This window comes from Homalodisca vitripennis, chromosome 2 (assembly GCF_021130785.1).
Source record: "Homalodisca vitripennis isolate AUS2020 chromosome 2, UT_GWSS_2.1, whole genome shotgun sequence".
NCBI lineage: Eukaryota > Metazoa > Arthropoda > Insecta > Hemiptera > Cicadellidae > Homalodisca > Homalodisca vitripennis.
Window position 1 is genome coordinate 56361763 of NC_060208.1, and position 27198 is coordinate 56388960.

General features: G+C 32.2%; 1 protein-coding gene across 1 annotated transcript in view; it reads right to left on the minus strand.

Annotated features, from left to right (window-relative positions):
- Positions 1-27198, minus strand: part of LOC124353996 (mitochondrial dicarboxylate carrier) — a 39198-nt gene continuing 12000 nt past the window's right edge. Inside the window, exons 3-8 of the mRNA XM_046804104.1 lie at positions 21811-21966; positions 10568-10734; positions 7816-8023; positions 6034-6114; positions 5057-5113; positions 1-4195 (exon numbers count right to left, since the gene is read on the minus strand). Of these exons, the coding sequence (XP_046660060.1) occupies positions 4094-4195; positions 5057-5113; positions 6034-6114; positions 7816-8023; positions 10568-10734; positions 21811-21966 (771 nt within the window). The 3' untranslated portion in view covers positions 1-4093. The remainder of the gene's footprint in view (positions 4196-5056; positions 5114-6033; positions 6115-7815; positions 8024-10567; positions 10735-21810; positions 21967-27198) is intronic.

The following is a 27198-nucleotide window of genomic DNA, read 5'->3' on the forward strand; positions in this document are numbered from 1 at the left end:
TTGTTGTATAAAAATTTTATTAACATCAGATAATCTATATATTTATCAAAAGCCAGAACGTATAACAGAGCCTAAGTCAAATCCAAATACAACAGTAGCAAATACAATTGATATATTTACATCCAAGAACAAAATTATCTTAGGTACTAAAGAACGGATTTTGAAATATTAAAATCAAATAAGTTTTGAACTTTATGATCTTAATTAGAGAAAAAAACATTTCTATCACAGAAACCAACTTAATAAGCATAGCACATAAGCTTAATAAAAATTATTCCCTAGCCACTAAATGGTATTAAACTAAGGGTTCCCAATCTGCCATGTGGCGTATTTTATATGAAAAATATATCCTTCAAGAAAACAAAAATAATAGTACATTAACACCTTCACTGCGGCTGTATATGAGTGCTACCAACTACTCGCACAGTGCTTGTGCGCTGTAAGGAATTTGCAGCAGTCAACGTATTAATAACTAACATGAGTTTGTTATAAATTATTATAAGTTTGAATAGAACAACAAAATATACTAGACAAAACAATAGGAAAAGAAGGTTTAAATGCAAGAATTTTAATTGGAAGCGACAAAATATTGCTTAATGTTAAAATTTAGTACAAGACCACAAGACTGTTCAACCAAATAAAGAAAATGCATTGTTACAATATTTTTACAAAGTTACATTACTTTACAATAAATGCTAACATTAAACATAGAAGGTTACTCATAATCTATTGCTTATTATAGACTAAAAATTAAATTACTATCTCAATCTTAATGATGGTACTGTACTATTGAATTTCGTCTTACTTTTATTGTTGGCAAAAACAACCAACCGTGTAAATCTACTTACCAATAAAATTTATTTACTGAAAACAAAGTCTGTAAAATGTTGGCATAATTGTAAACAAAATTAATGTATAGCATTAATCGTAAACAAAATTAACCCTCTCCCGGGCAAACGCCTCGGCAGGGCGCCTGGCTCAAAAGTCCAAACGCCTCCAACTGCTTTATCAACGCCCTCTGCTTTGCGCTGCTGTCATACGGTTGTTTGGGGAACTAATACTGGAAATATCTATTGGCAGTGTCATTGTTGCCTTGTTTATTCATAGTTTTATGACTAGGGACGCTATCTAGGATTAATAATTTGAAACGTTTCATTGATTACTTCATTGACGGTGATCTAGTTGTTTAGTAGTACAATTTTTTCTGACTTGTGCTGCTATCTTACGTAATTTGATGAACTATTTGGGACTTTTTATAACCACTCATTTACTGAAATCATTTTGTTAGTTGTTTTCACAATCAATTAAAACAAGATTTTTCATGTAAGTTTGACTTTTTGTTTGATTTTAATTTACCTCATAAGGTTAATATTTTTTTTTAAATAAATACAACGTTATTATAGAGGATTTAATCATCATTGTAACGATGTACAATACATAATAGTTTTATTAAAATAAAGTTCTTAACTTAGTAAAAATGCGAATAAGTGTCCCCTCATATCAAAGCGCCCGATTTAATTCAGCCCAGTAGCGCCAAAAACGCGTTGCGGTAATTCGACCGGGAGAGGGTTAATGTATATCATTAATGGTAAGCAAAATTAGTGTATAAAACTGCTAACTCTAGCTCTAGGAATGGTATCCTTTCTTGGTAACACTAATTTAAATTTTAGTTTTTTTTTTATTTACAATTATTAAAATGGACACGAAGTCCATTTTAATTATACAAAATGCTTAAGTTTTAACTGAGTATGATGTAATCTTGTACCACAATATGAACACGAATACTGTTACCTTATTTGGTCTAAATACTTTTGTGTGTGTATAGAATAAGTTACAAAAATAATGTTAGTATTGCATAATGTAGAAAAATACTTAGCTATTCATACATTCAAAAAATAACAGGCTAATCTGCAAAGATAATTATTTTGAAGTCTGTTTAGTGGGTTGTAATTAAAACAATTTTCACATGGTGTATCAATAGCCTAATCAATGTTGATAAAACTAGTAAAGCTAATAATTCTGTCTTTCTGAACAAGTAAAACTTTGAAGATGGAAAACATTCTTTGGCAAATAAAAATTAATATAGTATCTAAATAAAGTAACCAGTAATATTATTCTAATAATAAAATTAATATAACAATTGGAAAATGTACTCTATTCAAAAAATTAACAGTAATTAAATCTGATTTAAAATTAACAGTGATAAAATATTAATTTATAATCACTAGATGTTTATTTCACTTTTAACCTGGAATGCAGTGTGTTACTAATAAGCGATTAACTTCTTTATTCATGTATTCTGATAACAACAACACTATTTTATATTTTGTACCCTTCCAAAGCTATTTTATGACTAACTTTTATTTACAATAACAACTAACCCTTTGTTGGCAGAAGAGTTAAACCAGCAATAAAAAATTTAACAGTTAAAAATTATATTATGTATAACACAGTTCAACAAACTCATTGCTTTACAGTAACAGTGGTTTAACCATGCAGTCATCACACAGATATGTAAGTACTGTACTGAACAAATTAAAAATCTAAATGAGTGTCACCTGCTGTGAAAAAACATGCAAGAATTGGCTTGAGGAGAAATGAAATGTCACAAAATTACATCACAAGAAAACAGATTATTATCAAACAGAAAAAAGTGAACAATAATAATAATTTTTTAAATCTATAACATAAGAGTTTTAACATTAGTGAATATTTTAAAACAATATTGTGTAAAATTGTTTATGACAATTTATAACAATGCATGATATAAAACAAAAACAAATTTGTTTATCATCTTAAACAATTTGATAGCGTTGATTGAAAATCATAAACATTAATGATGATTTTATTGCAAACATATTAAGTCTTTCTTAATACCTAACAAGCAACTACGGTTGTACCAACAAATAATATGCTTAAAAACATCATCTCTTAGAAGAGGGTAAATTTAAGAACATTGTTTAATTGGTCTGTATTATCAAAAAAAAAACCAACCAACCACCATGCTTATATTTTGATACACCACACATGAAAAATGTATGCATGTATGTCTGCATCCAAGATATTGTGTCAAGGAAGCCATTTTCCCTAGGGATGTGCTACTCTCTGGATGCTGATTAGTAGCCTGGCGGTACAGGTAGTGTATAGGAACACTGGTCAGTGGTTTAAAGCACACATTAAACTAATAGTGGATGGCTAGGGTGACAATTGATGAAACGGGTATATATACAGTACAGATTAAGCACCCGGTTTGGATTTTTTGGCACTGACAAAAATAATTCTTACACAATGTCAAGAGACCATCGAGACACTCTCCTATTCTTCTGTTAGACGGAAACACTTCTTAAGTAGATAATACCTTACCTTTAAATAAGTATCTATAAGTATACCTAGTATTTCTTTTAAAGATTTGCAAAAATAATCTAAAAAACAAGAATTACTACATGATTATTTAAAATAATTGAATAACAGTTCATTTTTCAAAATGTTACGCACTGTAACATTTACCATGGCAAGTTTCAATGCAGTCACTGTGTAAAACACTCACAGGCATGAGATATTTTTATTTGCACTAAACAAACTGACTTCAAGAACACTACAAATTATATATCGTAGGCTTTTAGTTTAAAAATGTATAAAAGAACGCAAAATGTAATCATAATTTTTGTGTGAATCTAAACCCAGTTAGTTATTAAGGAAGGTAAGATAAAATAGAAAACCTCCAAGTATTTAAATACTAACAACACACAAAATATAGACAGGCAAGTTTTTAAAGTATATTGCTTCAGTAAAATGTATTAAATATACCTCAACTCATACAAACTAATAGAATGCTTATAAATGCAATGTAAATTTCCTTTAATTGGCTACCTGTTGTGTTATACAGAACTTAAATCCTGTACATGAACATCTGATGACAACAATTATAATTTTTTAAAGAAAGCAACAAACTATTTTGTAGTGTTCCAGTGTCAATTTTAGGAGCAATACAGGAGAACGGTAAGCCTAAGTCGTAAAAATAAATTATCGTTTAATCGGTCGTATCCTAGACGAGCAATGGTAAGGAATGCTTGGTCCACAGTTATCTAGCTGACTACTTGACGGGGATAAAGCCAAAATTGTCACGTAGTTGCTCGAGGAACACGAATGTGAGGATAGTGTGCGGAGCTAGACGCACAAATGCAGGCACATAACCCTGTAACATTGCCAAATAAACTTATGTAATTTACTCATTATAAAAAATTAAATTGCTGAACTGACTACAATAACCAAAAATGAATAAGCTGATGATAATGGTGCCTGTTTGACCAAAAAGAACAACAAAATATCATCAATCCAGCACTTGTGTTATCTAAGCTCATGATAATTGTGCATAATATGGTGGCAACATTTTTGGAAAATCGCCAAAATGAAAATACTTGGAATATGAAAATAGAATTACTTTCTTTAACAATAAAATGTTCCCAGAATAATGTAACTGGTTACAGATCAATTAATGTAAATTTTTAATTACTGTAAAAAAACCTGATTGTAATTTTTTAATTGTATTAACCTCAAATTTGTATGAAAAAGTTTCAGTATTTGTATATTATATTGAAACTATGGTGTAATATTAATAAACTAGTGTGTGTTGATAAACAAGTACGTAATTTGGAACATAGGGCAGCAATTGTCTCAACTGTTTTGATTTTCCTTTCCTCTTTTGTGAAGTTCAGGCGTATTGAACAATTAAAGTACAAAGAAAAGTAGAAAGAAGAATCACAATTTGTTTGTAAACTTTCCAGGCTAAAATACTTCAATCAATTATCATACTGAACATGTTTTTATGCAGTAAAACCATTATGTTCTGTGACAAAATTAATGCAATGGCTAAAAGAAAGCAAAAATTCCCAGTCATTGTGAAAATGTTCAAGATGAATCACTTCTAAAACATTAAAAAGCATCTTATGCAGATTGCATAGCACGTTAAAACCACTTTTTTGTGTGTGAATCATCTAGCTGTAAGATAGACAAATTATTGAATTCATGGATTCAAATTACTTCTTGTTTAGCTTACCTTAAAAAATCCAAGAGGACCCAGCTTGGCAGTGTACATTATTAGATCCATCATACCCTGAAAATTAACACAACTTATTGTTAACAACAAAACATTTCTAATCAGTCCAAACAACAATTTGGTATAAAGATAACTGTTTTCAGATTCTATCAGGATTCTAAATAAAAATTTTCAATAGGTCTAACTTAATTATCCGTATTTATTAACATGGTTGTTACTGAATCTACATAACATTCTTTTAAATACAGTAGTAGTTTTTGTTGTTGATATTCTTAACATTAGATACAGAATCACTCACCGTCACTTTTATTTTAGATAAATATAGGAGTAAGTCAGTATGTTTAGAAATATGCTCATTCTTTTCTAATATGCTGTGCAAACTATTTTACACTTGTATTGAAATTTGTTTAGTATGCTGTCAATGACTAATCATCTTTAGTAAATTATTCCTGTAGACTAATACTTAATGCTAATTACCTTTTACAAAAGAGAAGTAATAAAAGGGCTGAAGATCATTAAACAAAGAAAGTTCCTGGTGTCATTATAGAGATTAGAAAAAGTATGGATTTGTAAGAATCTTTTCAGCAATGACTGAAAAAAATAGTACTAATAATAAAGGTTTTTCCATTTTTTCTTCCATCTAAACCTCTTTCAGATATACAATTAGTACATTTATCTCAGTTATTCGAATTTTTCCACCTGGTCAGTCTTCTAATTCGGCAGTCTCCCAGTGGTGTGCCATGAACTCATTAATTAGCGTCTTTTTCAGACGAGATTTGAATATACATATATATACAAAGTACGCAGGTAATTTTATTTACGTTATATGTTAAAGTAATAATTAAAAATATTAATTTTCTTTTAAATTTCTTAACTTACATAATTTTTAAGATTTGGACTCAAATGCAATATAATTATTCTTTAGACATATAAATTAGAATTAAATATATAGCCCTAACCACATATATAAGACTTACCTTAAACTCCCCTGGTTTAGCATTCATCGCTCGTGTTTTTAGCACATCAAGAGGTTGCGTTAGTGTTGTCGCTACAGCTCCCTGTAATATAGTTAAGAACCATTTAGCCATCTTGGTTGTCATGAATCTTTATAAACCATGGATGATATCTCTCTATGAGTCTCCACACTATAAATATCTACATTACAATTACTGGTATAAGGAGTAATTACTTCAAATAACAATTATTTTATATTTTCTAATTTTAAAAAGGTTATTTCAAAGGATGTTGTTAATAAAAATAAGAAGGCATAGTGAGCCTTCAAGCTTTGGATGATTGACAGATACTGGGAAGAGGCTGTTTAGACTATGCCACATGCTCTTTTATGGGAAACAGTCCTCCATAGATAGATAGAACTGCTGACATCCCTTTATTTTATTTTATTTGTTGAATATTAGTTTATCAGAGGGCTGATAAGCTGTTTTGATTCTTTTGACTGTCTCGGAAGGTTCAGGATCGCTACGAGATTTTTGTCAAGATATCAAAAGTTACAACTGCTGGGGGTGAATTCAAATTCTGAACTGTTTCTATACACTTCTCTTTCCTTATGGTATCGAATGAGGTAAGCAGAAAATTAAATAAGATTTGACAGCAGTGATTTTTTTTGTTGACTTAAGAAAAGAAGCTGAGGAAATCTCTCATTGCACCTTGTCCTTTGCACTGCTCTGGGATCATAACATGGACAATATTAGGGATTGTCGCTGCCTCCTGTTGAGATATAATGTTACATCCACTATAAAGTGTGATAATGGGTGCTATCTCAGTCATGTCAGCTTGATTGTAGGGAATACAGTTCTGTTTCAACCTCTTGCAGTGAAAGTGACCAGAGGATGGTACTTCCCTCATGTTGAGGCTTCAACACCAAGGAAGCCCACACACACTGCAAGTCATTCTCATAAGTAAACTAGATTTATTGAGAACCATTTCACCCAACATCTTGACATTTGCAGTTAGTAATGTGTTGGTCATGGTCATCTAATGTGACACATCAGGTTATGTAGTATCTAGTGTAGGTTCTATTGGCAAATATAAACCAGCTAGACATGAACCCTTTTGGGGCAGTTCTGTGGAGTGGTCAAAGTTTACTATGGTAATGAAGTAAATCTTGTTCAGTATATATTTTTCAAACCTGCTAGTAAAGTCCCACATTGTTTTTTTTTAAATTCTACCTGATTACAAGGGGAATTTGTAAGCTGACAGATGAGCACACTACTACGTTGAAAAAGTAATTTGCATCTTTACACAAACCTAAAATAGTTGATTATAGGAACAAAAGTAAATTTCAGAAAAATATCAAGGAGCCATCAGGGCGACAAAATGTGCTACTATCTTTTATATCGAAGACCAAAATAGATTATATGTTATGTCCACCTCAGCCTGGATACACAATTTTTATCACCAGAAAAATGTTCCTATGGCTGTAATGAGTAGTGAAACCATTCATCAAATCCAAAATCAATCAAAAAGGTTTTGTCACTCATTGCACGTTTCAGAGGTAAGAAACACCTTCAAGACAATAAAAAATGGAAGATGTGTCTTACTATTGTGTGTCAAGAGTCTTGGAAACATTTACTATTATGTTTCAAACTTTAACTAGCATATATCGTCTACATAGATTTTAAGGATTATAGATATACAGTACTATCAATGTGTGTTTCTTCACGTCGTCAATCTATCACACAGCGCAGCATTCATTTTACACATATTCCCCCTTATAGTCTCAGGATAAGAATATAACTCACTGCTGTAAGGCTGGACAAGAAATGTGTAGTGGGATTGTCCTGGAAGTAGCCAGAAGCTAGCAACATTATCTTCACTTGGTCGTAGAATGAGAGCTGTCCTATGGTCATGAAGACGGCACGACTCGTTGCTGTCGTTGCTCCCCCCCACAGTCGCTTGACTCCTTCCTCTTTATACACACGAAAGAGTCCATCTATTGCGTGTTTATAACTGTAACAGAACAACTGAATTAATCACTAATCTTTTTTCTTCTTAATGTTCAACACTATGCAGGATTAATTTGATTGCAAAAGATGCATTCAACATTGTATGGTATTTGGATCTGTGTTTTGAGAAATTTACAGTGACCGCAAGTAGTGTCGGGGTTATAATTAATCAAACAATTACTAAAATGCTCAAAGACCAATTACTTCCGCTAAGATTAAAATGCAGATCGAAATGAAATGCGACTCCAAATTTTAAGGCTGGGTAATTACACTACAAATTTAAATCCTATAATGATTTCTTATCAATACTTCCTACCTCAAACTGTAATGCCTCTATCTTATTCTGTTTTACATAATAATTGCATTGACTGAGCCACAGCTGTTAATAAAATAAACAGTTAAATAAAATGTTACTAAAAGGATGTTACTAAGAATAATTAAAAGGAAATAGATGCATAATTATTTGCTAAATTTATGTCAAATACAGAAAAATCTGTTATGTAAACTAATTAGTCTAAAAAAAAAAACCAATTCTATGTACAAGTTTTGCACTAAAACAATTACCACTTTAGTACGTCATTGAGTTATCAAAACCTTCAATAATAATTATACATATACATTTTCATAACAACTCTCATTTTTATCAGTAAAATCTCGTGTCTCCTCTTCTACTGTAAGAGTCTATAAATCTTGAAATTGACTCAAGTAAATACTACGTCACAGTTTGTCAGGTGTTTACCTCTCTTGTATAAATGCATTGACCAACATTATATCTTATCAGTTGAATTGCTAGTGATAATCATAAATATGAGTGATTGACCAGATTTAACATTTCAGAAAGAATTTGGTAACTTAGTAATCAGAATTATTATTAAGGATGTAACATTTAATTTTGAGATGAGTAGTTAATTTGTCTAGAACAGAGATTCTCAAAGTCAAGCATATCTCGGTTCCGAACCTAAAAACCTAGTCTTCACAGACCCACAACCTACATAAAATTTCATTATGGTCATTATTCTTAGTTTTGGTTATACATAAATATATAGGTATATTTTAAATTTGATAAAGTACCAGTAATTTTCAAAAATATTCAAAATATACTTATTACAAAAATATATCAAAGTGAATAATTTATCAATTACACATTTGCATACCATAACATCGAGAAAAAATAGTACCAATTAATAGTTCAAAAATGTTTTTTACTCATTATAATTGCAGTAATAACAATTCAGAATTCATTTGGATCTGCTGTTGTATTAGGACATTAAATAAATAAGTTACATTTCAAGTACTCACATATATTTATTAAAATCGTAAGATAAAATTTAAAACATCTGTAATTATTTTAAACAATATTTAGTATTAAGTATAGGTTTACCCACTATATCTGTTTATGAACATATAAGATTATAACTCACTATAATCACTATCCATGGGAGGAATGGATTTGTTTCTTAAATTTTATAATGTATGAACTTTTGGAAAGAATTGTCGAAATTTTCAAGCTCAATGCTGATTTAACGTTCTTAAGTCGATTTTTCTTGACACTTATTTGTCAAAAAGTAGAAAATGTTTGTTCACACAAATAAGTAGTACAAAAGGAGATAAGATATTTGAGGGCTTTGATTGATAAATCTGTAAATTTCAACTGGACAAGAAATCACATATGACACAAATAACGTTCTTCTTTGAAGATTATTTCCCAAGCCTTACTGTAAGACAAATCTACCAGTGATCTTGTTCATTTTCAGAGAGGTCAGTAAGGCTGGTAACTCCTGTCGTTGTTTCCATCTGGTGTAGGAAAGTACTTCCTCAATGTACTTGCTAAGGAAACAGGATTTTTCCGGACATTTGCCATCGTTCAGTGAAACAAGAAAAACAGTAACACTACGTTTTCTTGCTAAGTCGGTTCATATGTCTTAAACCTCAACAGGTAGACTTTCTTCAGATTTGGTTAAAATTTTTGTAATAAAGGAAAAAGAGAGGTGTTGTTGATTTGATTCACAAACATAATGGAATTGATAATTTTACGGGTTATGCATAATAAACCAACAACATTTGAGTGCCATAACAATAGGTTTTGAGAACATAATGAATTTTGTGATTAGACTGTAATATTCATAAGATACCATGGCATTAAACATAGACAAACTTTTTAGCTAAGATAAATTAGGGATTATGGAGATATTAGTTATTTTTATAATGACCAAAAAATGTAATAGAGAGAGTTTTCAAACTGAAAGATTCAATAACACTTGTAATGGAAAATAAAAGAAAACCTGCTGTTTTCAGTGACTCAACTAGTCATAAAAATGTTAAACTTTTATACAAATTTTGCTTCATATTTTACTTATGTTTATAATCAATATACTTTGTGAAAGTATTTTTTAACATGATTTTGAATTTTTTTCTTCTCCCTGACCATGCAGCCCTCAATCCAAAACAAAAATCTTAGATAGCCCTTTGACTTTCAAAAGTTGCCAACCCCTGACTTAGGAGAACTGAAAAGAGGATATTGACAAAATTATTTCTGAGATGAGCTTACTTTCTCCGTTTCTCTGGGGGAAGTTTGATGTCATTCTGCATTCTTACATTGACAAGGTCTGCTGGTGTCCCTACAAACCCTCCTGCAGCACCGGCAGCCCCTGCCATGGCGACACGCTCAGCGAATGAAATACTTTCTCCATGTGGCGCTACTGACTGCTTGGCAACCTGATCAAAAAAATTTTCTAAATTAAAAAAAGAGATTTTATTTGTTGAAATGAAATTTTGTGAAGAGTATACATTAGAACTTGTTTAATTATTTACAGAAGTTTTCACTACTATAAGATAAAATGTATGAAAGAACTCAATAAAATGTTGAATATAGTAGGGACAATTTTCAGTATATGATTTTTGACAAATTTCATTAAGATCATATTGTAATTAACTTTCTAATAAGAGGTTTCTGAGATTTTTTTACTAAAAATGTTATTTAACTCACAACTGCCTGTACACTATGTATGTACACTCATGACTAAAGACAGTAAATACATCATACGAGTGCATCCTGTATATACAGCAATAGGACAAGGTGGATTAATCTATAAACAACCATATCTTAATCCAAATGAAATTAGTTTACTCTATGAAGAAAACCTCAGTTTAGTAGAAAAAATAAAGTAAGTAAATTTATTTTTACACAGTTAAATTTCAACTTTTAATGTATAATCTCTTAAATCCAGAAAGTACAACAAAGTAACAGCTTTTTACAAAAAGTATTAGACATTTTTGAATCACATTCATATATTTATAGCAATATGATAAAAGTAGAATTACAAATTTTACATCAGCAATATTTAAAAGTAAGTTTTTTAATGTGTAATATTACAGAAAAATTATATGGATACATACATATATGAGCAAAACTCGGGTTTTAATCATTATTGCCTGGTGGCACCAAGTCGTGAACTATGAATACTAACTAAACGGTAGAATTCAATGCTATATCCAGTCACCAATTAGCACTCTATTCAAAACCAAACTCTAATGGAAACTACACACCACGTCACATTTTGTGAAGAATATGCTAATGCTATCGTGCAATTTTATAGTATTTTAACAAGTACTACTGAAGTAAACATATTCCTGAATGGAAAAAGTCACAATAAGAATACACAATATTTAATCACATTTACAATATTTACCACATTTACCAATATCGATTTTTAAAACTCGACAATTTTCAAAACTATTGAACAGGATTTTTATTGTATGTAACACGGAAGGATTACACAAAAAGTTGTGCGCTGGCAGTCAGAGCGTTCGGGTGTAGTCTTGTCTCGCTCACGTTACATAACCTCAACTATAACTCTGACTCATATATTATAATGCGCCGCTCCTTCCATTTTGATGTATTAGTGTTATCAGTCGTTTACATTTATTTTTCAAAGTGGTTGCTATCATCGTGCACGTGATAATTTGTTTTTGGAAATGATATCTAAACATGAGTGTTTGTGTTAAGTGTTCTAAACCTGTTGCTAGATCGGATAAAAACAAAAGTGCAGTGTAAGTCTTGCCGTGGATATTTCCACTGGAGTTGTGTGAAATTAACGGAGGCTGAAATTGAAGTATTTGCTGCTACTAACACCGCCTGGAACTGTGACGCTTGTACAAAAAAGAAAAGAGTGAGTAGGAGTTTTTCTGATTCTTCTTCAGTAAAGTGCGAGTCCAGTAAAATGTCTGTATCTATAGAAGATAATTAAGTCCTTACTTGAAGAGATGAAAAAGGAAATATTACAGGGTCAAACTAATCTGGAGTTGGAGCTTGGGAAGTCTCTGGACCACTGCTCAGAGAGGATTGCTGAAAATAACAGATTAATCGAAAGTCAGCAGAAGCGTCTTGAGGAACAACAAGAAGCGATATCGAGTCTTCAGGAGGAAAAACAACCGGCTGCGTGTTCAAGTTAAGGAACTGTCAAACCGTCAGGTTGATCTTGAGCAGTACTCAAGACGTAATACGTTGGAGATTTTTTGGGTGCCTGAAGGGTCCAAATGAAACCTCGGAAGCTTTGAAAAGGAAGGTTGTGGAGATTGGAACAGCGTTGGGTGCGACTCTTATCTGAGGCCGGAATTGATGCTTGTCATGCATCAACGGAGGCAGCAACCGACGACGTCCGGAATAATCGTCAAGTTCCTTCGTAGGGATGACGCAGACGCCCTGATCGAGAGAAAGGAAGGTGAAGAGGGACTTCTCCACCAGACACCTGTCTGGCTATCAGCAGGACTCTCCGGTGTACGTCAACCTGTCCTTGGCACCAGCAAGAAGGGTACTATTTGCGAAGGCCCGTAAGTTAAAAAATGACTTTAATTATAAATATGTTTGGGTGGATAGGGGCTGGTCGGGTGAAAGTCAGAAAATCGGATGATAAGGCTAGTAAGGTGATTGTGATAAACAATGAGGACGAGCTGGCTGGACTGGTTGGTAGGGGAGGCAAAGGGGTCTTAGATTTGTTTGTGGGTTAATCTGAATTTTACTCTGTCAAAATATATTGTTTCACTTTGTTAATGTTACTTGTTTGTAGTTTATATATATATATGTATAATGTTTGTAAATTTAAAGTTAATGTACGTAAGTCTGTACGGTTTGATCTACTATACAACAGTACTTTGGGTTTATTTTAATTTTTTCGTCATTGATTATTATTCTAATTTAATAGTAATTAAGGCATATTTGGTTTTATTTGATTACAAATGGTAAATCAGCATAGTTTAAAATATTTACTATTCAAAATGTGCGTGGCATGAGAACGAAAACTTTTGAGTTTTATGAATCTATACTAGGTGAGGATTTTGACTTAATAGCATTAACTGAACATGGCTCGAACCCGGTATAAGTAGTTCTGAAATCTTTGATGCAAGATTATGAAGTTTTTCGTAAGGATAGGGATCAGATGGCGACAGGTAAAGGGCGGGGAGGAGGAGTATTGTTGGCAGTGCACCGGCGCGTCTCAGCTGTGTTGATGACTCATCCACTGATAGCGGACGACCTTTGACTTGCTCTTGGTTCGGCTGACACTGCCGCCGCCTCAAGGGCACGGTTCTTGTGAGCCTACTGTATATTCCTCCCGGTCGCTCAGCTCATCTTTACACTAACTATTGTAAATTCATATGATAATTTGAATATTAAATATGATGGTTTCATAATTCTGGGTGATTTTAATATTCCTAGAATAAAACGGTACAAATTTTGACTTCTCTGTTGCTAGATCCTCAGCCGGAGTAATTAATACACTCATGTGTGAATATAATTTGAACTCCTTTAATAACATACGTAATTGTGATAATTTTACATTAGATTTAGTTTTTAAGTAACTTGAAGGATGTTAAAAGTTGAAAAAAGTGAGTCTCCCCTGTTGGCACCAGATGCTTATCACCCTCCACTATCTATATCTTTTATGAGTGATTGTAGCCAATTTAAGTTTACAAATGTTTGTCTACCAAAGAAATATTATGTTTTTAAAGATGCGAATTTTTTTGACTTGTATTGTAGACTGAGAGAAATTAATTGGTTTGAAATGTATAGTCTTACTTGTGTGGATGACTGTTTAGATTTTTTCTATAAAGTTTTCTTCTCTTGTGTCGATAGTACTGTACCCCAGAAAAGCTTTGTAGTAAAAAGTAAAATCCAGTTTGGTTTACGTCTGAAATTAAACATGACTTAAAAATGAAAAATAAATTATCCAAAAAGAGAAAAGTACTCAAAGTATCATGACGAATTATTTAAACAATTAAGAAACGTATTAAAGAAAATATTAAACTTGCCCATAGAAATTATATACGTAACGTTGAAAATAGCATTAAAACTAATGTTAAAAATTTTTTGAATTATTTTAAGACAATAAATAGCAGAAGTGGCTTTGATATTGGTACACTTAAGAGTATGACTTGTGAGGGTAATACTATCAGTTATAAGGAAATTCCAAATGCATTTGCAGGTTATTTTTCTTCTGTGTATGATAGTTCTCCTTCCAAATACCAGTTAAGTTGTGAGTCTTCATCTGTGGATAACTTTCAAATATCACCTTTTACTCCATCAGAAGTAACGTATTGCAATCAAAGAAATGAAATCAAAAAAGTCATCGGGACCTGACGGTATACCAGCGTATGTTTGTAAAGGGTTGTGGTGAAGTATTAGCTGAACCTTTATGTTTTTTGTTTAATTTATCGCTTTCGTCCTGTGTATTTCCGCACAGATGGAAGGAAGCAAAGGTGACTCCTATTCTTAAATCTGGCGATAAAGATAAAATAGAAAATTATAGGCCTATCTCTTTATTAAATTCATTTGCTAAGGTCTATGAACTACTTTTATATAACAAATTTTCAATGCGGTTAGGAGTAAAATTCGCCCTGAGCAACATGGTTTTCTTCCTAAACGGTCTTCCGCGACTAATCTAATGGAATTTTCTTTTAATATTTCTTCTGAAACTCGATGTTGGGGTAGGCTGGATGTAATTATACAGATTTTTCTAAGGCATTTGACAAAGTTAACCATGATATTCTGTTAAATAAATTATTAAATTTGGGGTTCTCAATGAGGGCTTGCAGTTTGATGGCTTCATATCTAAAAAATCGACCTCAGTATGTCTCAATTTCTGGTACTAGATCTTCAATATTTCACAGTTCTTCGGGTGTGCCCCAGGGCTCAAATTTGGGGCCTCTTCTTTTCTTAATTTTTATTAATGATCTACCAGACTGCTTCTCTGACTGCAAGTGTTTTGTTGTTTGCTGATGATTTAAAAATATTCAACCAATAAACAGTACATTAGATACACAACTGTTACAAATCTCAATTGATCAACTTAGTTCTGGTGTTTATTTAATAAATTATATCTCAATGTCCAGAAATGTTTTGCTATGTCATACTCTCGGAGAAATGTTTCTATCAATAATTTATATCATATTGGAAGTACTCCGTTAAAGTCAGTCAATACAATAAAGGACTTGGGCATAATCTTTGATTCCACTCTTACTTTTAATGATCACGTATATAGCGTGATAGCTGAATCTTATAAGCTGTTAGGGTTTGTTAAAAGAATAATACTAGGTCTTTCCAAGATACAGAAGCCATAATAAGGTTGTACCAAACTTTAATCAGAAGCAAATTGGAATACTGTGCGGTAGTGTGGGATTCAATAACCAAGTCTGATTGTGATAAAATAGAAATTCTCAGAATAAATTTCTAAGATATTTTATATTTCAAAAGATTTTCTCGTTCATGTCCCTTTGATTTTCCTACTTCCGATTTGAGAAACATTTTTTGCTGCCCCTAAAACTGTCTCTGAGAAGAAAACTTTCATTAGCATCCTTAACACACAAAGTTTTAAATGGTTCTATCGATAGCAGGTTTTTATTAGAGAACATTCATTTATATGTACCTGGACGAAGTGTAAGAACATTTAATTTGTTTTCCTTACCAAGGTGTAAAACACTGTCACATTTTAACTTTCCTTTATACAAAATATTGAGATTATTAAATTGTTATGCTTCCGATCTAGATGTTTTTTAATGATAAGTTAAGTGTATTTTTAATGAAATGTAGCAACCTTTTTTGATTTAGATTAGTTATATTGATATTCTGTTTAGTTTAACTAATTGAGTTTAGAGTTTATTCATAGAATTAGTTTAAGTTTAGATAAAAATATGCTTTTGGTTATTTTTTAACGTGACTGTCAGAATATTATTTTCATTATAACTTGTACATTACTATTTATGTCTATATATTGTAACTTAGTTAAAGATAGCTGTTTTGGAACATGTTTCTGTAGCTGTCATATAAAATTGTTTGAATAAATAAATAAATAAATAAATAATTGGGTAAATATGAGATACATAAAGTGTAAACAATCTGTATAGTTTTTTTATTCATAAAATACTAGTTAGTTAATATTTGAAATTGTATTTACTGCAGAAAAATATCACATGAGGTTTAAACATGTTACCTGTATATTTACAGTCTTGGTTAAAATATTTTGTACCTGATAAAAGATTTTATCATGTTCAATGCGGATGATGCATAAGTGCAACATCTAGTTGATGCATAAGTGTGGCATTGTGTGTGCACCCATTGCGCTCCAACTCCTCAATCCTATGTTTAGTTAGCTGAAGTAAATGGAAAATGTCAGAGGCATATAGAGGTTATAATATCATAAAATGCCCTTTGTTTTTTATTTCGATTGTTTTGCAGTTTTAAACAAGAGTGATAAGAATCCATTACATTTTCCTAATCCCGATTGTCTAAATCTCAGTGAAATAGCCATGCAAAATATGAATCAGATTCTGATTGTACAGTCAGTAGTGGTGACAGTTGTAAACCAAGCAAATAATGAATGTAGTGACAGTGACGAGCTTCATATTGGCTTTGAAGACTCAGTATCATGTAATGTTTCATCCTGTCCTTGAGACAATAATTTGCTCGGTCCTAGTGGCCTTCAAACATGACCAATGCCACACTTCCCTTATTTCCACCAGTCCAAATACCACCCCCTCAACTGACAACACAACGTGGGAAAAACCTCTTCGTGTTGAGTGGGAAGATGAAAACTTATTGTTTAACCAACCAACAGGATAGAAAGTTCCCATTACCTGGCAACAGTCCAATAGATTATTTTCAACTTATTTTTTATGTATTTTTAAATGCCATTATCAGAGAGAGTAATTTGTATTGGGTTGTTATCTTTTTGAATGGAAAAGTAACACCTATATCACAAATTGACTATTGGAAAGATATTACACTGCCAAAATTTAAAACTTTCTTTGACCTTTTATTTAAAGCTGCCTCAACTCCAACAGTATTGGATGAAAGACAAATTGTTACATATTTGTTTCAATAACTATATGATGAGAGAAAGTGTTTTTGTTTTACTTAAGATGTACGGGTAAGTTAAAAAAGTAACAGAAATTTTTAAGTTTCCACAAGTTTCGAGAGTCAGATTGTTAAGATTAAAAATGTTAGTATTCATGGTTCTAGAGTATAATCAGATTTCCAGCTGTATTCATTGCTTAATTTTTTAGTGGCAGCTGCTAAGGTTAGATGTATTTTATGAACTCGGCAATAAAAAAAAACTCAGTTTATTAAAAGAAATGATAAGAATTTTTTTTAAGAATTGCTGAATTTTGAACAAAAACAGTGGTGAATGGAAATTGCTCAGGAGTCACTAAATGAAGTCAACGACGATGTAGAATTACTGAAACATGTTATAACAGGTGACGAAACGAGTTTACGGTTATAACGTTGAAATAAGACTCAATCATTTCAGTAGAGGCATTCTGGATTCAAACGGTCAATACAGAGTACTATCTGCAAGTTCAACACTGTTTGCGTAAAGCAATCCAAAAAAATGCCTGGATTTGTGACAAAAACATTTATAGTTTTTGCAGCATGACAATACTCCTGCTCACACTTCATTCCTTGTTCTTGAATTTTTGGCCAAAAACAGTACTGTAACAATGGCCCAGCCTCCATATTCTCCAGACATGGCTGCCAGATTTAAAAAATTTTATACTTTTTATTTTTTTAAGCTGTTGTTTTACAAGCATAGATGACATTATACAAAAAACCACAAGAGAGTGCAGTTGAGGGAGGAGCCTATTTTTCCCGTGACCTTGGAGCGGCCAACGAGAACTGAGCGACGTTGCCAAACTTGTTCCCCGCTGTAACCACACAAGCCGCGCGAGTCCAGCGTTCTTAAAATACTGAACCGTTACGCTCAAATTAAGAACCAGCTGTCGAATTAATTAAGTACGTATTACAAAATGTAATTTTACGGTCATTTAAAAAAAGTACATCTCTGTAGCTTATTTCCATGTTGAGTTAAATGGATTGAAATAAATTATTGTATTATATTATTCATATACGAAGATCGTAGGATTAAAACCTTTAGCCGAAATATAAATTAAAAAGAAAACATAAAAATACCGCAAAAACGTTAATTTCCCGTTAATATTCCGTGAAAATGAAGAAGACTCCGAGGTTTTGGCTACGATATTGCCGCCTGAGAGCGAATAAATAATATACAAGTGCAAAGGTAAGAATATTATTAAGTCAATCATGCTTTTTAACGTATTTCATTTTAAAATAGTAGGCCCTAAAAGCTATTTTGTGGAAAATTGGATTATTTCAAATTTTAAAAATATAATTGTTCCATAATTTTAAAATTGATTATATTGTTATATTTTTTAATTATTTTTAATCAAGCAAACACGTCATGCAGTGTCCAATATAAGCAACATGTATATTAATTTTGTGTGTGTTTAGTAATCGTTTAAAATCACTGAAAAGATTGTTGTATCGTATGGAAATAAGCAAGTACTTTACTCTGACTAACTGACGGGACTATTTGTTTGTTTTAATCGATAGTTAGTTTGTAATAACATTAATAAACTATACAAGTAATTTAAATATAATATAGCTGTCAACACATTTTAAATATTGTTTTTCAATTATACTGATAAGTTTTAAATGTTCAGTATCAGTGTTAGTTGTAACAGCGCAGCGGTTTATCAGCCACAATACACCAGCCGTGCCGGGCGGGCAGCGGCAGTTGTGTGGCAACGTCCCGCAGGCCAGTCCATTCTATTGGTCGCCGCCAACTGCACTCTCTGGTGGTTCCTTGTATAAAAGTGCATCGGTGAGAGATCTAAAGGCTACCCCAAAGATGGAGTTTGAGAAGTATTTCGAAGATTGGAAGAAGTGCTGGCACAAGTGCTTTATATCTAGTGGGTACTACGAGGTCTGTACAAAAAGTATCCGACTGCCGACCAGTAGGCGGCCGCAGCGTAACCGACCAGTTCGAACCGATTATTGGAGGGGAAGGGCAAGCCTACTCCTTCCCATATTAGGCATTGAATACGATCCGGTCACTCAGTGAGTCACAGCGTTCTGTTCCATACAGTACTGCTGTGTGTGCGCGTCGCATTTCAATATGACTGAACGTGTTGAGCAGCGCATTTGTATTAAATTTTGCCAAAAACTTGGCCATTCAGCATCAGAGACCATTACTATGATATACAAAGTTTATGGTGACGTGTCTATGAGTGATACACAAATAAAAGAGTGGTTTAGGCGGTTTAAAAATCGCCGCATATCAGTGGAGAGTGATGACCGATCTGGCAGGCGTTCAACGGCCAAAAACGCTGAAAATGTTGAACGTGTTCGTGCAGCAATTAATGAAAACTGTTGATTGACTGTCTGAGAGCTGGAAGAAGATTTAGGAATACCAAAATCGTCAGTTTGTAACATTTTACACAAAGATTTAAAAATGAACCGTGTTTCAGCAAAATTTGTTCCTCGGTTGTTGACAGAAGACCAAAAGAACTGTCGACTTAAAATCGCACAGGACAATCTGGATTTGATAAAAAGTGACCCAGGGCTATTTGAAAAAGTTATTACTGGTGAAGAGTCATGGGTTTATGGCTACGACCCTGAAACAAAGGCTCAATCTTCACAGTGGAAAACTCGCAAAGAGCAAGAGCTGAAAAAAGCAAGACAAAGTCGAAGCAATGTCAAGACAATGCTGACAGTATTTTTTGACCAGGACAGCGTTGTTCATCACAAATATGCTCCAAGAGGCCAGACAGTGAATAAGGAGTATTATCTTGAGGTCCTAAGGTGGCTACGAGATGCAGTGTGAAGGAAACGACCTGAACTGTGGACAAGCCGTGACTGGATCCTGCGCCAGCTCATTCCTCAAATCTATTCAGCATTTTTTGGTCAAACATGACATCAACCAATTACGACAGCCTCCCTACAGTCCTGACATAGCTCCTTGTGACTTCTGGCTATTTCCGAAATTAAAAGTTCCTTTAGAAAAAGATTTGATGATGTTGAACAAATAAAACAAAATGCAACGAAGGACCTGTTAGCCATTCCGCAAAATGAATTTAAGGAGTGTTTCCAGAAGTAGGAGGAGCGTTGGAATAAGGTAGTGGCTTGTGGAGGGGAGTACTTTGAAGGGGACCAGAAATGCCATTGCCGCCGAGTAACGTCAGTTCATGCCAGACGTCAAGGTCGGATACTTTTTGGACACACCTCGTATTTTGAAGGCAACAACATTAATGTAGACAAACAAATAAATATTTGATAAAAAGAAATGAAAATTCCCATTAATTTTTGAACATACTTTGTATGCTGTTTTTTCTAATCTCATCTTATACTACTTTACATCAGTTCATCCTGGAGGAATTCATTAAGGAATTTTACAATGATTTAGTCACTGGAAAGTACTTTTTAATCAATATAACTCCATATGGGAGTAAAATATTTTCCACCATGTCTATTTGGAAGTGATTAATACTTAAATCTGAATTCAATAAATTGGAAATTTCTAACCAATCTAAATATAAATTTCTACTTATTCAATTGCTTTTTGTATGATGGAGAGAGACACAGACAGACAAATAGATGATTAAATTGGATAATGGATGAGTTGTCTGTAAAATGAGACTAGGTTAAAATCACCAACTGATTATAGAAGGTCAAGGTCAACTGTTATCTACAATGACAAGGTCATTTGTTTCATTTCCTTTTCTTGCAAACTGTTTGAACCAATGAGGGAAATGTAATTTGCACACTAATGTGATATCAACCTTGGAGTAAGGGATCATGTTAGATTGTTAAGAAGAAGGTTGTTCTGAACTCATGCAAAACCCCTCAGAAAAATATTTAAGAGTGTAAGACAAACTTTTCACAATTACAAAGCAGCAAGTATATTTTAATTACAAAAATTTAGCCCAAAGATAACGGTTTAATTACGAACACAGTAATACTACTGAAATATCAAACATGTTTCTAACTGATAATAAATTTAATGTTTGGCAATAAAAAATAATGCAATTTCTTTTAATGAGGGTTATTTGAGAAAATATTATGAGGGTATCTTTGTTTTGGCAAAATACAAAGCTGCAGAGACATGAGTTGGATCAATCAGGTAAAGGTGAAATTAAGAGGGAAAAAGTTGTTATTTTCTTCATCTGTAACAGGTTCAAATGGTAAAAGAGGCTGGTAAGCCATAAACCTGACTCCACATCCCAAGTCTGTCTATGTTGCCTCCACAGATACTTTCCTACTCCCAAACTTACAGGCCAAACCTTACTTAATTCCATTGCTACCTACTGCTTCTACTATTATTAATTTTAAGTGTTTTGTATTTAATACTTGTATTTGTAATCAGCACAGACAATTTTCATCTTTTAATTATTTAAAAATAAATAAAAGCTCATATTTTTTGTAACTTGATTAAATTAACTTACCTCATATATACCGAACCGAGTTGTGGAATAGGACAGTTGCCGACAAAGTGACGCAGACAGTCCGTTGTACAATGCCAACACACCCTGTTCTCGCACAATTGTGCCCGTCAGCCGGACCACTGATAGTTTTCCCTCCTGCTGCGTTTGAAGGTGAACCTGCAACATGAGAATTTGCAAACAATTGTAAATGATACAACTTAAAGTATATATTTATTTGATGACGATCTTACATAACTTGTGTTTGTCCATATGTGATAAATATTGGGAAGGATGTTACAATAAGAAAACTAGGTAATTGGTATCAAGGAACCAAGGAATGTTCATAACTGAAACAATCATTTATGTAACTGGAGAACAGTCACCAAGCAATGTCCCCTGGTATGGAAGTAACATGAGTGTAAACAGGGACAATTTACTTCAAATCGAAATAGGAACTGTAAGAGTTATGATTATATTTGAATACAAATTGAGAGACAGGGATTATTATACTTTCTGTAATTTTGTTATAGTATTTAGCTTACCACAGAGCCAGTCTGTGAAGAATTAGAGATCTAAATAACAGCTGTGCATCTTCAATATTTTAATCTTTAATATTTTCTTAATCTGAAATAGGTACAAATGTTGAGTGTCATAAAATGGAACTAAACTTAACATTTATATTGAATCTACTTTCCCATCATACCTATGTTATGTGTGGAAAACTAGTTGCTCCACTGTGATTTTGAATCGTGTCTAAAACATTGTAGTGCATTAAATTGTACACCTGATGAGAGAGAATAACACCTCTTCTTCTAGATTACACTGGATAGCTACCGGGTAAACCATACAGACCTCTTCTGTGGTCTAGGTTTTGCTGATGTCGAAAAGATCCAAAAAGTTTGTTTTGAATGTCTTCAGCACCAATTTCTTTTATCTTCAAATGGACGTGGATTCCAGATTTCAGGAGTCAAGTCTGTGAGTGTTAGATTTCAGACACTGCACTAGCAAAAGGTGGAATGGAGCTAAACTCAACATTCATATTGAATCAACCCTTCCTACCACTGCTAAATTATGTGCTGAAATAAGTTTTTACGAGAACAACCAAGTACTTTCACAGTATTAAGATGAACAAAAATGAAATATTTTTCTGTGAAATAAAGTAGTTGTATCTGTTTTGCAATTAACTCGCATGATACAATAAAAAAAATCAAGTAGATTTAATAATGAAAATAGGGCTTTTTATTTGTACAATACTACGTGGCTTCACACACAATATTATGCTGACGTCATAAGCATGTCCTTTTTAAATAGCATAACAAGCACTCCAAGTGATGGTCATTGGAAGGTCCATTTTGGAACAATTAGACTTTAAGCTTAAAGGACAATCAGTGTTTTGGAATCCTGAAATCATACTTATCCAATTAAAAATAACACTGATGAGAAATGATCTTTATATGGTAGTGTTTCAGGGAACTGAAATTTGAGAGTAAAACAGTTTTATAAGCACCAATGAAATAACATGAACTTCTTTGCAATATTCTATGGCACTTCACTGAATAGCTCAAAATATTTCAGTCATATTAGAACAGTTTTAGATCCATGGGGAAAAAACTTACAGTCGGAGTCCATTGCTTTCTTAGTAAGAGCAATTTTGTGTTATATGATGGAGCCTATGATAATTTTAAAACAGAAGTATCATATTTGAGGTACATATCATTTCAGTGTTGATGAAAAATTTCAACACAATAGTACAAAGTATGTTTTGCATGACAAAGGCACAAACATTTAAACTATCACACCTATAATACTTACAATTAATTAGGTTAATTGTCTAAAAGGACAAGTATATTTACTTCACGGACCACCTGGCTCATTGTCCTTGTTTTTACTCTCAAGGTTTTCACTCTTGGGGAGTATTAAAATAAATAAAGTAATGGTTCTATCTTATTTATACATATTTCAGTTATTAGGCATTGTAAAGCTAAGCAAGGTATTTTATATTCTAGCTATTCTAGTTTATTTATGTCAATGTTTGTTCTCACAGGTTTTTGATTCATCATACAGTTTTTCAAGAAAGAACTTAGACATGACAACATTGAAACGTCACAAGTCAAAATGTTGATAAACAATTTCTAATTGCAACTAAAACAAATCCACCCTTTTAGAAACGTCTTTACATGCTTTTTCAGTATTTATATGTATAGATTTCATGATGATCAAAGTTCTAAATTGTTAAAGTGTTATAAATACGATTTGTTAACAGGACAAACTAATCCACCCTTTTAGAAACGTCTTTACATGCTTTTTCAGTATTTATATGTATAGATTTCATGATGATCAAAGTTCTAAATTGTTAAAGTGTTATAAATACGATTTGTTAACAGGACAACTATTAGATAGTTGTCATTTTATCAGTGTTGTTCCAATTACCCTCCATAATTATTAATAATGCATCTTTTGATCAATAATTCAAGATGGAACCACAAATAAAATTCATCCTTGTTCCAAATCCGCCAGAAGGGTTAATTTTTACATTAAATTGAAACTAAAAAGTTGTTAAAACCAAACAAAATTTTGTTAATTCTTATAGTTGCTTAGATACGAATATTGAGTTTAGCTCCATTTCATCTTCGGCTTAGTGTTGCTTAGGTTCTTTAGCAAGCAATGTTTTGAAAATCTGCATGACCACAGTAAGTCCAAATTTAGCAAGAACTTTTAAGCATTAGCTTGTTTTACTGTTTTATATTACTATACATATGTTCCACAACATACTCTGCAAGCATCTGATTTTTTAACATCTCTATCTCTTTCTATCTATGTAATGTATTCATCAAATGAGAATTTAGATTTTTCACTATTCAACAAACATCAAGAATGCAAAACATGTTAAACAGACTTATCCTGAATGAGATATAACAGAAGATTTTAAACAGAAATTAATCAGAAATGTGCCTGGAAGAATAAAATAAGCAGCTCAACATTATTTAAGATGAACTTAACATGTGACATGTAATCACAATGTTTACTTCTGGCACCTTATCTTAAATAGTAACAGATAGCAAACATGGCCTAGCATTAGCTATTGTTACATGTGTTGTTGAAGTATCACTTGTAGAACAGTAGAGAACATTATCTTTTAACATACTGATAAAAAACCCAACAGAATAAATATTCACTACTTTGCAAATAGTAAAGAGGTATAAGGCTAAATGTAAACTTTAATATTTTGAATTATTTAAAACTTATGATACTGTTGATTTCTTATGATATTTCATGCACTATATTGATAATTAGTTCTTCCGGCTCAGTTGGAAGAAGTAGGTAGATTTTGTGACAACTGAAATATTAATTTATTCTCATGGAATCTACATGTACTCAATATTTTGAAAAACGTTTGAGATACAAAAATATTGTTCATAACATACAGACATATGTTTTTTGTGACAACTGAAATATTAATTTATTCTCATGGAATCTACATGTACTCAATATTTCGAAAACCGTTTGAGATACAAAAATATTGTTCATAACATACAGACATATGTTTTTTGTGACAACTGAAATATTAATTTATTCTCATGGAATCTACATGTACTCAATATTTTGAAAAACGTTTGAGATACACAAATATTGTTCATAACATACAGACATATGTTATTAGTATGCAAGAGTATGTTTTATTTTTTCTCTCATTTTATAAATAAATGGAGTTTTGAATTTTTTTAAAGTTGAATGCCTGCCATATTTAAATGAAATGGAATACACATCTGGCCAGTGAACTCAGTTGAGATATTTATAAGATCAATTTTGTACTCAGTATGAACTTGTTTCATCATTCATACAGCCAGTTCTTGATAGTAGAAACATTCTTAGTGGATTTACTTATAATCAATATCTTAAAAACCGTTGGAGATACGAAAAAAGCTGTTAATTACGAAGCATTTCAAAACAATTATGTTTTTTTCTAGGTTCATAAATTACAGAGTTGTGAATTTTTTAAGTTTAAACAGCCAACATATTGAAATGAGATGGCATACTAAGCTGGCCAACGAACTTGGCCAAGATATTTATAAGATCAATTTGTGTAATTTTTAAACTTGTCTGATCTTTTTTTTTGGGAAAGTATCATTTCCAAAAGCCACGTTATATTTCAGTTGAGCATTTCTTGTAAATATAATTAGTGTCATTTGTTAAATATATAAAATATCTACCCTCAAAAACATTTAACTGACGTTTGAATTAAGAAACTTAAGGAATTTTTAAAATATTTTACTAGTGCGGAAAACCAGCATGTTTGAAATAAACTATGCAGGGGGTAGGTGAAAGAATGATTCACATGAATTACATTTTCTGTTCCATCCCCTCACAACACTACTGATACTTTTCTCTCTCCCCTAAAAAAAAAAAAAAAACATTTTTCATCACCAATAATTTTATTTTGTAGCATAATCTACACTTAATTTGACAAACTAAGCATTTTAATTTTTACTTTTATTGACCAACATCAACCATTGGATTCTAAAGTATCAAATATTATTTCTAAAAAGTGATCAGATAAATAATCATTTTTATTAATAATTAACTGATCAGATACATAATAATGGTTATTAATAATTAACTGATCAGATAAATAATAATTGTTATTAATAATTAGACAAATAATAATTTTTATTAATGTCTTAATAGGCAAACAGGATGGCGATTGTATAACCTCTATTGTTTTGCCTAATTAATAATTAACACATTGATACAATTTTGTTAAAGTTGAATTCACATATTTGTTGCCCTGTGAGAGGATAAGATTTCAAATCATAAGTGCTTATTTAAATTCATGCGAATTTGACCGACCCCTTCAGTGGTGAAAACCTCTGGAAATAGCTGTGTCTCCGCATGAACGATGACGTCTGGAGGAGGAATGTTTACATCTAGTCGGGCTCTTCGCCAACTGATATACTTAGTAACACACTCTCAGCTGATTAGTCTACTAAAGAGACACACCTGCCCGAGCCCTCCGCTTTGTCTGACAGCTTGACCTTCGGTATTTTGGCGCCAGTAACACTCATTACTGTATAGGGTGATTTAAACAACTGTTCTCGCTATACTTTCTCAGGTCCTACACATAAATTGAAGCTAAATATTGGCTGTACTCTGTTTGGATTTTGCTTTCTTCAGCACCAGTCTAGTGCTTTTTTAAAGTTTGAAAATGATAGCTCCTAAATAACTGAACTACAACAGAACTAATTTTGCATACATTTTTATAATTTAAAAAAATATGAAAATCAAAGCTCATAAAAGACAGAGCTATTACAGAACTTTAAGTTTACATACATTTATATTATTGTATCTAACTATTCCGATATTGAGTGTGTGTTAGATTTTAGCAATACATAAACTATAAAACATTTAATT